General features: G+C 38.4%; 1 protein-coding gene across 1 annotated transcript in view; it reads left to right on the top strand.

Moving 5' to 3' along the window:
• The window catches only part of CYYR1 (cysteine and tyrosine rich 1), a 104,498-nt gene extending 93,737 nt beyond the window's left edge, over positions 1 to 10,761 (top strand). The window contains 1 exon segment of the mRNA XM_059065320.2: positions 8,316 to 10,761. Coding sequence (XP_058921303.1) covers positions 8,316 to 8,491 — 176 coding nt within the window. The 3' untranslated portion in view covers positions 8,492 to 10,761.
• The last annotated feature ends 1,410 nt before the right edge of the window (positions 10,762 to 12,171 follow it).

The raw sequence follows: 12,171 nt of genomic DNA, 5'->3' as shown, positions 1-12,171 counted from the left end.
AAATCTCTTGGAAATATTTCATTAAGAAACCAAAGGGCTTCCCTGGTGGCGCAGTAGTTAAGAATCCACCTGCCAATGCAGGGGACACGGGTTCAAGCCCTGGGCCAGGAAGATTCCACATGCACAGAGCAATTAAGCCCGTGCACCACAATTACTGAGCCTGTGCTCCACAGCCCACAAGCCACAACTACCGAAGCCGCATGCCACAACTACTGAAGCCCGCGCTGTGCAACAAGAGAAGCCATTGCAATGAGAAGCCCACACACCACAATGAAGAGTAGTCCCCACTCACCACAACTAGAGAAAGCCTGCGTGCAGCAATGAAGACCCAACGCAGACAAAAGTAAATAAATAAATATTTTTTTAAAGGAATCCAAACTCCATTTGCATCATTGAATTCACAATTGAGGGCAATCATATTAGTATATATACTGAACATGAAAAGACACATGCACTCAAAGGATTTGGTGATATGAAGATGGTCTCTTCTGATTGTATCCATTTTCTTAGTGAAATAAGAAGCAAGTCTTACACTGCAAGTGGCTTGAGGAGGTGTTTGTAGCTAAGGAGAAAGAAAAAAGCATGAAAGGGTAATCTCAGAGAATGGAGGGGTGGTGAAATGCCTAATGCACAATTTCCAAGCAATGCCAAGGGCCTCCACACTTAAGAATGTGGTCGTGCATTTGAAGTGAGATGAGTCAGCATGACTGTTCATTTTGCTCTAAGTATATTAAGCTCCTAGATACAGATCTGGGGTAGCCAAAATGCTGGACTGGAGCTTTGTCAAGCAATGGGGAGAGAAAGAGATGAGAAAGTTGATGATAGATGCAAAGGAATAATTTTTGTGATGGACCGTAAATCTAAGCTGAATGAAGAAAGACATGAAGACAGGAAAGAGGTGACATCAGTTTAAATTAATTTTTTTAATGCCATCAGTAAATCAGAAATCCAGGTGAGGTCCAAGATGTATTGGGATGTATATTCTAGAAAGATAAGTGGGTGGTCATAGTTACAAAATGGCACCATAATTGGTTACAGTAAGGGTGAGAAAAAGATTTTTGAAGGCAAAAGGCCCAAAGGACTGAGAGGCAGGGTTACATGTGTTAAAAACGGATTAAAGAAGACAATTTAGGTGATGCAAACTTCATGAATCAAAAAGTCTTCATGGGGAGAATAGTAAAATGGACAGAAGGCAGGAATCTTTTATAAGGTGAAGAGTAAAGAACGAAGAAGAGAAAAATAGAAACTATCTGATTGACTGGGGCCACGGAGGCAGCCTTGTTTGGGGTGAGAAGGAACCAGGAAGTTAAGTATAGAGCCCAGAGTTGGCTTGGCATTTGGGGATTGATTAGGTGACTGGATATACTGAGTTTCTCATCAAGTGGAGCTTTTCAATGACGTGAAAGTTACCTAAGCTTCAGCTTGCTGATGTGGCAACCCAGGCAGAAGTGGCTCCATCTTGGAGCTAGAAATTTATTTCAGCAAGTGGATGTTGAAATCACCTAGAATGATAACCGAAGTTGTGATGCAGAGAAGAGTAATGGGCTTGATACTAAATCTTCAATAAGTGAGATTTTGGGGTAGAGAGAACCACAGATATAGATAACAAGGAGGAGTAGAAAGTAGCAGAATCTCATGGCATATGCTACAAAAGAACTAAGGTTTTTGTGTTCATTTTTTAACTTTTAATTTTATATTGGAGTATAGTTGATTAACAATATGTTAGTTTCAGGTGTACAGCAAAGTGATTCAGTTATACATATACATGTATCTATTCTTTTTCAAATTCTTTTCCCATTTAGGTTGTTACAGAATACTGAGCAGAGTTCCTTGTGCTATACAGTAGTTCCCTGTTGGTTATCTATTTTAAATATAGCAGTGTTTACATGTCAATCCCAAACTCCCTGCCTATCCCTTCCCCCCACCCTTCCCCCCTGGTAACCATAAGTTCTTTTGGATGGACTTAGAGATTGTCATACCGATTGAAGTAAGTCAGAGAAAGAGAAATATCATATGATATCGCTGATATGTGGAATCTAAAAAGAAATGGTACAAATAAACTTATTTACAAAACAGAAACAGACTTACAGACTTCAAGCTCAGGTTTTTAAAGAGGGAAATTCGTTGTTTAAAAATGGCTGAATCACAGGGAACACCCTGCATAACTCCTGGTCCCATAAAATGTAGGATGTGGGAGAAAAAGGATAGCTCTGATTTAATAGTGCTGCCGAGGAAGCTGTCCTCTCATGGAAAACCAGATTTTAATTAAATTAGAAAGGTGAAGCAAATGTTCCCTTTCACTCCCTGTCTCATGTATTCTTCTCTCTTCTCAAAACTCAAAAAAAAAAAAAAAAAAAAACCCTCAGCCTTTCTCTCTCTCAGCAGATAATTTCCAGCTGATGTTACTTCTCTGAGAAAACAGACACAATTGGAGGAGAACTTCCTTATATTCCAAGCTGGGGTAACATGTAAAGGGATGAAAAGAGGATGAGGGTACAAAGGGCTTTTCTGATGACAGACTTTGTGTTCCATTGAGCACAGTGAAGGGGGTGGGGAAAGTTGGGAAAATTAATTAGATTAGATATGTAAAGCCTTCCAGAGCTAAAGATCTACACTGAAGGGTGCTCTAGGAGCTTGTCCTTCTCATGCTGACAGAGGGATGTAAACGTGACAGGACGTGTCCTGATGTTATCTGAGAGGAAGGGAGACGCTAGGTTCTAATGATGTCACCCTTTCCGGTGGTGCATCTCAGGCCATTGTAGAGGAAGAGATGGGCAGGGCTGTGCTGTGTGGTGAGGGGCAGGCAGTGGAGGACCTGCCAGGAGGGTGAGGAGAAGGTTTGCTACTAGTAATAATGTTAGAAGTTGTCCTTTTTTTTTTTTTTTTTTTTTGGACTATAATTGCTTTACAATGTTGTGTTAGTTTGCTGCACAGTGAAGTGAATTAGCCATACGCATACACACATGCCCTACCTCTTGGACCTCCCTCCTCCACCCTCCATCCCACCCATCCACCCTCCATCCCATGTCATCACAGAGCACCGAGCTGAGCTCCTTGTGCTATACAGCAGGTTCCCACTAGCTAGCTATTTTACACATGGCAGTGTATTTATGTCAAACCTAATCTCCCAATTCATCCCACCCTCCCCTTCCTCCCCGTTTCCACATATCTGTTCTCTACGTCTACGTCTCTATTCCTGCCCTGCAAATATGTTCGTCTGTACCATTTTTCTAGAGTCCACATATATGCATTAGTGTATGATATTTGTTTTTCTCTTTCTGACTTAACTTCAGTCTGTATGACAGACTTTAGGTTCATCCACATCAGGTTCCTTAAAAAACTAAAAATAGAACTATCATATGACCCAGCAATCCCACTACTGGGCATATACCCTGAGAAAACCATAATTCAAAAAGAGTCACGTACCAAAATGTTCATTGCAGCTCTATTTACAATAGCCAGGACATGGAAGCAACCTAAGTGTCCATCGACAGATGAATGGATAAAGAAGATGTGGTACATATACACAATGGAATATTACCCAGCCATAAAAAGAAATGAAATTGGGTCATTCATAGAAGTTGTCTTTTAAAATAAGTCATGAGTGATAGAAGTGTCAGCTAATGCTAAGAAGTGTTAAAAGATAAACTGAGGCATATTAAAATCGTGAAGAGTTTATTTGAGCAAAAATGGGGCAGCACCAAACCCAAAGTGGTTAGGAGGGCCCTGCCTTACACAGAGGAAGCATGCCAGCAACAAAAGGAAATTATTTGATTTCCTTTAACTTTAACTAAAGCCTTTAACTAAAAAGCCTTTAACTAAAAAGCCTAGTTGGCTGTTTGTGATTGGTTGTCCTTAGCGTTTTGATTTCATAACTTTGAGGCACTTGCAGCTTAGATTTTGGTTTGCTTACATAGACACCATGGCATTAGAGCCACCTCAGTCTAATAACCTCCTTGCTTAATTAATTTAACAGGTGGTAATCATATTGCAATATATAAATGTATCAAATCAATACATTGTACCCCTTGAACTTACACAATGTTATGTCAGTTGTATCTCAACTGAAAAAATAAATTTTAAAAAAGTGTTAAAAAATAAGTCATGAAATTTTGCCTGTCCTATCAGATAGTAAAACCACTGAAAATCAATAATAATTAAAATCAGGTGTTTCTGGTAAAAAAAAAAAAAAAAAAAAAAGATATGCCTTGGTAATTAGAACAGAACAAGTGATTAAAATTTCACAAACTCTAAAGGAGAGATAACAAAACAATATGAAAAGTGAGGATTAAGAGGCAATGCTTCAATACTTTGGCTTAATCAAAATTTAAAACTTAGAAAAAATAAACTCTGATGTAAAATAACAGATGTAAGGAAGCACCAAATATATAAATTTACATGGAAAAACTCAAAAATAGATTGGTTATGAACCAGATATCTGAAAGACAAATGTTTAAACTTGGAAACAATACAGAAGAGATAAAAAGGATGAAGAACCCACATATATTTTCTTAGATACAAATTTTAAACTTCAGGATGTCAATAAGGTAAAAATACCATAGCTAATCATTTTGACAAAGTTATTTTTAGAAAGCTATAGAAAAGATAAATAACTTTGCATACATATTTATATCTTGTTATCTTAATTGTATCTTAATTCTAATTAAGATTCCAGTTTGTAAATTATCAGCCCAAAACAAACATAAAAACATACAATATGAATTACAAATAATAAACAAGATGTAAAACTATCAAAGAAATGTAAAATTAAGGGATATTTTAATAGTGAAATTTTTTCACTATTAAATTACCAAAATATTAAATGATAGCCAGTTAGTTGATTCCTGGAATTTTATTCTAAAAAACTAAATCAAAGTAATAAACAATCTATATGTAGAAAGACATTTGTCACTCCACTATTTATAATAATAAAAAACTGCTAATCTCAAAATAAGTGAATGGTAAGTGGAATAATGTACAGCTGTTAACAATAGAGTTCATGAAGAATATGTAGCAGAATGAAAAAGACTGTTACAATACAGAGTGAAAAAGCATAGACTATTTTACATGACTACAAGGATATAAAAGCACAAGTGACTAGAAGGGAGTATATAAAGATATTGCTTGTTAAATTGTGGTGACAAAATTATGGATGATTTTCCTCTGTTTCCACATTTTGTAAAATAATGTTGTACAATTTTTATAACACCATGCACCTTCCCTTTACATTTGTTTTAGAGATGTTATCCTGAGTGGGTAAAAAAACATTAACTTCCTCCTATGAATTTCATAGCATCCCTAAATTTTGAAAAATTCTACACAACTACATTGACATACATGATAAATGACATATTTGCCCTACTTAAGTCAGAGAATTAGAATTATTGGTTATGAAAGAATTTCAAAAGCACCATATCTCCAGCTGCATCCATGTATCTTTTAAAGATGATTCGACCTTTAAGGGAGAACAAAACCTCTTAGGGTTAATCAGCAATTCTAAAATTGATTCCCTGAAAAGTTTACTTCCTAGTGAAACATTTTTATCTGTAAGAAAGAAAGATAGCACAGTCCACAGTTACACCATTATTATTTTGAAATGTCTTCCCACAGCTGGTACTATAAAAGAGGTGCCGTGTTTGTTTCATTATGGATATAGTCCTCCAAATACCACTCTTCAGCATTATATTATCACCTTATCAAAATACAAAGGCTATATGAATGAAAGAACACTGTTTCATATCTTAGATTTTCATGCTCAACATGCAGCTGTATAAACCGTAGGGAATCTACCTGAAATGTCCTCCAGCAGTTTTTATGCAGATGGAAAAATATAAATGCTTTGTTACTGAAGCATAAAGACACACCACAGCTTCATGACAGAGAAGGATGCAGAGTCAATCTGTAGAATCATCTGGTGTGTGCTTCTCAAGTGGGAGGCAAGGAAAAGCTTCATCATAAAAACAGCTTAGAACCCACATGCTTATAAGAAACAGTTCAATGGGAATCCAGCTGTAACTTCCTGTTTTACATGGAGGCTGCATTTCTTGCCTTGGATAAAGTTTATTATAAATCTCTTTGTCTCAGTTCTCTTGGATATAATGAAGCAAAGGAGTAGGTGTAATGCAGAGGGAATGTGTGTTTAGACTCTGGCAGGAGTTATTCCATTTTGTTGTAGAAAACAAAGCTTGGAATAGGCCAGCCTCCCCGGGTCTAAAGCAGCCGTGGAGAAGCTGCCTTCTCCACAGATCTGTGGCCTCTGCTCTGAGCCCTTCGCTTGCTCAGCCCACAAGAGACTTGCAAACAAGCCTTTGCTCACCAGAGCATCCCTCAGAGGACATCCCACCCAGTTCTGTGTCTCATCTTTCTCTTGTGTCAGGTGCCTCAATTCTGCTTCTTCACATCCCTAAGTACAGGCAGATCAGTAGATGGTTTAAATCATCAAGCTCCTGGTAGAGACAGCCAAGTTAAAGAGATACAGATGGGAAAAGAATCTAAAAAAGAGTGGGTATATGTATAACTGATTCACTTTGCTATACAGCAGAAACCAACACAGCACTGTGAATCAACTATACTCCAATACAAATTAATGTTTTTAATAAATTTTTTAGATAAAGAGATTCAGAAGAAATTTTGTGTTTGCATATAGGGTGAAGCCCTATGTTTATACATGCTTATTGATCAGAATACTGTCATAATCTTATTGGTAAGAGTACAATTTAGAAGAAGTTTTAGAAATGAGTTTGTTGAAATGTTGTTTGTTCTTTCCTTCCCCTTCTAGAAGTAAAAGCTTGGCTGTTTATTTGCATTATTATATCACTAGTCTTGTGGTTTAGGCTACATTCACAGTAAGCAATTAAGACATGTCAATTTCCAACTAGAATCACGATCTTGATGGCAAATCAACTACTGGAAAATCATCAGAGGGGGTTGCTGAGAGGGTGCTCAGATGTTGTCAAGTGATTTGGTTCTTGAAGACATGGAGTGCTCAAGGAGTACCTCTCTTCCAACCCTGGAGACGGGATGGAGAGCACTACAAAATAGACGTCTATATATAGTCATAACAAATGTATTAAATGTGATTTTAAAACACACTGACATATAATAGTACACTAAAAAATTAAAGACACTTTTTCTAATAAGATTTAGAAAACTAAATTCTCCATCCTCATTTCTAAACCTGTTTGTCCTCCGTTTTTTTGTTTTTTGTTTTTCTTATTTCTGTAATGGCTCCATGACCCTCCAAGTTACAGGAGCCCAGTACCAGGTACCCAATACCTCGACACCTTCTTACTCTCGACCCCTTTTCCACCTACCCAGTCATCACTTAAGCACTCAGCTGCTCAAGTGCTCCTATAATCCCCACCCCCAACTTCCGTGAGTCCCTTATCATCCCTCACATATGCTACTACATCATCTCACCTGTTCTTTGCTCCACCTGAATCCATACTGCTGAAAGAGTCACCTTCCTAAAGCATATTCACTAGCATATTCAAAAAAATCTCTGATGCCTGCATATCACACACTCCTTATGTGATATTCAAAGTGCAATGTCCACGTAGCCTATCTTACACCCAATAGTTTGTACCTCCCACTCCCCGACACCTATGTTATACAATATGGGAATATAGCCAATATTTTGTAAGAAGTGTAAATGGAGTGTAAACTTTAAAAATTATATGAAAAAAAATTTTTTTGGCTGTGCCACACAGCATGAAGGATCTTAGCTCCCTGACCAGGGGTGGAACCCATGCCCCCTGCACTGGAAGCACAGAGTCTAAACCACTGGACTGCTAGGGAAGCCCATAAAATTGTATGAAATTTTTTTAAAATTAAATTAAATTAGAATTTTTTTTAAAAAATTATTTAATTTATTTTTTTATACAGCAGGTTCTTATTAGTTATCCATTTAGATTAGAATTTTGTAAAAGCCCACCATGATGGTGATACAATCAGATTCCTCATCATCTTTTCCCGTTTCTCTCCTCCATGTATTTTTTGCTTGGAACAAAAGTTCTCTCTTGCTTTGGTGCTTTTGCGCAAACTTGAATCATCCTTTAGCCCCTTCTCTATCTGCCCCTTCTACATCATCTTTCCAAGAAACTTGGCCTAAGCCACCAATTCTAAATACTTTGGCCAACGGCACCACTTTGTATAGCACTTGCCCTTTCATACATGTGTGTCGCCAGCCTGATAAAACTATGATTACTGAAAGCAAAACTTATGTCCTCCCCCAAAGTACCCAGCCTAGCGGCTCAAATATAGCGGACACTCAGTTATTGCTAAATGCCTGATGCCCTTCTCCTTTTCTTTTCCAGTGGCACCACCCCCCTATAGTTACGACCACGAGATGGAACACTGTGCAGACTTGCCCCCTCCGTACTCCCCGACCCCAGCACAGCGTTCTCCACCCCCTCCGTATCCTGGAAATTCAAGGAAGTACTCCTTCTCCCAGAACAGAATATGTGCCAATCAGAGATCTCCCCCGGAATAAAATGTCTCTACTCAGAAACAGACAGGAAAGGATTGCCCTAAGGAATACCCTTTTGGGTTAGACAATATGTCAAGTGGAATGTCCAGGCTAAGAGAAGAGATTCAGGGTTTCTACCCTACTCAGAGCTGATCCCATCTGGGGTATTATGTTGGGTTCCGTGGGACCACATTTGAAGAGTTCTACTGATCAACATAAGCACACTCAGAGAAGAGTAACGGATAGACAAAACATCGGAAATTCATGTTGCTTAAGGAACAAATGAAGGAAATTGCAATATTGTATTGATCCTGAAAAAGAGAAGATTTATGTAAGACAAGAGGATAACCTGGACTACATAAGGGAACAACTATACTCTGTAGCTTTAAAAGTCAGAACTAGAATTGTTCAGTTTTTTCGTTCATCAACAAATGCAGATCGAGTGCTTGAAAGCCTACTCTGTGCCTTATACTGTTGGAAACACTAGATGGAAGTTATAGGAAGAGAACTTTGGTTTTAGTATAAGAAAGGGCTGCTGAAGCTTTCGTACTGACTAGATTGCTTTGTGAAGCTCCCTATCACCAAGACTCCAAACAGAACCTGGCTTGACTACCTGGTAGAGACATGCTCGAGAAGGGAGAGCTAAATTAAATGGTAGATGGGTTCAATGGGCCCCCAAAGCTCTGCTCATGTTTTAGGGAGATGTGAGGTGAATTTCTATGCCATCAAGAATGACAATAACAGAGATAGTTGAATCTATCTAATTTGAGACTTAAAACAATCAAAAGGACTTAACAGCTGCTTGAAGCCAAGAACTCTTCAATGCTAGATACTGCCGCCTAAAAATCATCTGATTTTATTTAGTGTATTATGATAAAGGTTATTCCAACTGTGAAAAAAAAATTTACCAAGTTCCACAAGCAACAAATACTTCATTTCAGATTAAAAGATGAGAAGCCAGAATCCCATGGGATTTTACATCAGGGAGTACAATTTCAAAACTCAACCAGGAAGATATACAAAAGTTTACAAAAAGAAGAGGGAAAAATGAAGTTTGGATTCTGTTCTGTGTAACTCCACTCACATGCAGCTTAGACAAATTTCTATTGTTCTTGTAATATCTTAATAATCTATTCTCTTGAAAAAGTTATACAGTTAATGGAAAAGTAAGATATTGACATCAAACTGTTGCCTTTTGCCAAAATCCATATTTTATGAAGTGCCTACCTTTAGGTGTAAAAGTTTTTAATAAATAATTCCAATATGCCATACTTTGTTGCCAGTGACCTTAATTAACATTTCTATTTTTATGAGGGTCCTTTCATGTATTTAAAATTGTACATTGAGAAACTACTGGGAATCGATGATTATATTTGTCACTTTTCAATTAAATCTAAAATGTTTAATCCAACGTCATCAGCACAATTCAGTGAAATCCCAAAATGATGCTAAGGATTTTGCTGAATAAAACAACCAAAAGAAATGTCTTAAAGTAAAAGTTAAAGTTCAGGAACTCAGTAGTTGTAGTTGGGAAACTCAGTAGCTCATATAAGTAGCATATTTTACTTTCAAATACATCGATCTGACTGAAATACCGTCTAACTGCCAGTGAAATCTAGAAGCTAGATTTGTTTGGAATGACTTGCTTGATTTTTAGGCACTGGTGATTCTCTTGCTTTATGGAGCCAGAAAGCATTCAAGCATTCCAGTCCATCCTAGTAAATGAGATTTTAGCACAATTTTAACAGTGCATATGCTTTAATTTATCTCCCTTCTGCAAGTGCGATCAGACCCAATTACACTGTAGCTACACAATTCAAAGTGCCAGAGCCTCTGTGACATTCAGAATGATGTTTCCCAATGCACTTAAGAAAAAATGGAGAGAAAAGTCCAGCAGAAATTGAATTCTCATCATCTTCACTGTCAATAAATGTTTATTGTGCATACCTTCTATGTTCTGCAAACATACCCACGTAGGAGCTATTACAATCCACATCATCTCTCTTCTTTGAGTTTTTTTATGGCCTCCCTTAAAGCATATCACAAATCCACACACCTACATCAGATGAGTATTTTTACTACTTGTATTTAGAGTCACGATCGCGTAAATGTGCACAATATCAGTATAGACTTTTGGAGTTCACTGATTATTTTCATAGATGACATATCTTGGGGGGAAATAGTATATGATGTGAAAGCTTTGAATTATGGTTATTTAAAAACTAATGTATTTGCTATGTCCAAAGTGTTTATAATAAGCAATAAAATGAAATAACCGATTATAACAAAAGTTATATTTTAAATGGTCTTGCGTCTATTTTGTTCCACCCTCCATTTCTGCTGGTTTAGCCTCGTTCTTCTGTACGGGAAACACGGGACTGGGGCCAGATAAACTTTGTTTTGAATCCTGTCTCCTGCCTGTATGATGATTTGAGGCAGGCCACTTCATCTCTCTAAACTTCAACTTTCTGCTCTGGAAAATGTAAATAATAGAATCGACTTCATCAGGTTTTGTGAAAATTGGATGACTACACATAACATTCTACATATTGTGCCTGGCACGTAGAAAATGTTCTATAAATATTAGCCAAAAATAAATTAACAAAAGAATAACATAAGGATGACAGCCCCTAGAACTGTGCTATCTAACACATTAGCCACCAGCTACATATGATTATTTCAATTTAAATGAATTTACATTAAACTAAAGGAAAAATTTAATTCCTCAGTCTCACTAGCCACATTTCAAATGCTACATAATCTCATGAGGTCAGTGGCTACCTTACTGGGCAGTGCTGCTCTAGAAAATCCTCTTTGCGGGCTTCCCTGGTGGCGCAGTGGTTGGGAGTCCGCCTGCCGATGCAGGGGACGCGGGTTCGTGCCCCGGTCCGGGAAGATCCCACATGCCGCGGAGCGGCTAGGCCCGTGAGCCATGGCCGCTGAGACTGTGCGTCCGGAGCCTGTGCTCCGCAACGGGAGAGGCCACAACAGTGAGAGGCCCGCGTACTGAAAAAAAAAAAAAAAAAAAAAAAAAAAAGAAAATCCTCTTTGCAAAATGCAAAGAGGTAGCAGGAAGGAGCTGAAGAAAAAAGCCACTATAACCATCTTGTCCAGGAAGAAGTGTGGACTTTGTCAATTAACCGTGATGTCCTTCACAAATGTGTGAGGCCATTGCTCTGGAAGTAAGGTGGTGATCTGCAGGAGGAGACCCTTGAGCAATGAGAGACCCACCCACAATTTCACCAGGACCAGGGATGCGGAAGCTACCGCAAGAACTGGAGGGCTGATGGTAGAGGAGAGACCCCAGGCCTGGCCCAGGAATCAGTGAGACGGGGCCACAGCCTGTGCTGAGTCTCATCAGTTCTGCAGCTGCCCTGCCCAGCTCTAGAATCCACTACACGGACATCCAGGGCCACCCACGTTCCTAAGATGTAGCACTGAGTTGGACTCCTTCGCTGCTTCAGCATCTTGTTCTCACCACCAAATGAAAGCAGCACTCACCATGCATCCACTTACTCCCAACTGGTCCATGTTCAGCCAAACCCATTTTGCCAGCTTTTGGCTGTAGGTCAGACTAGATTGAGCCCATCAAATAATGGAACTCTGGGTGCTATTATTTTATTTTTTAACTTAATTTAAACTACCCAACACCAGCATGCTAAAGCTACATGATCACCTTACTCATCACCACAAAGACTTCTAAG

The sequence above is a fragment of the Kogia breviceps genome, chromosome 5 (genome assembly GCF_026419965.1).
Source record: "Kogia breviceps isolate mKogBre1 chromosome 5, mKogBre1 haplotype 1, whole genome shotgun sequence".
Taxonomy (NCBI): Eukaryota; Metazoa; Chordata; class Mammalia; order Artiodactyla; family Physeteridae; genus Kogia; species Kogia breviceps.
The sequence above is the reverse complement of the archived record's forward strand: the minus strand, read 5'-3'. Positions and strand labels throughout refer to the sequence as shown.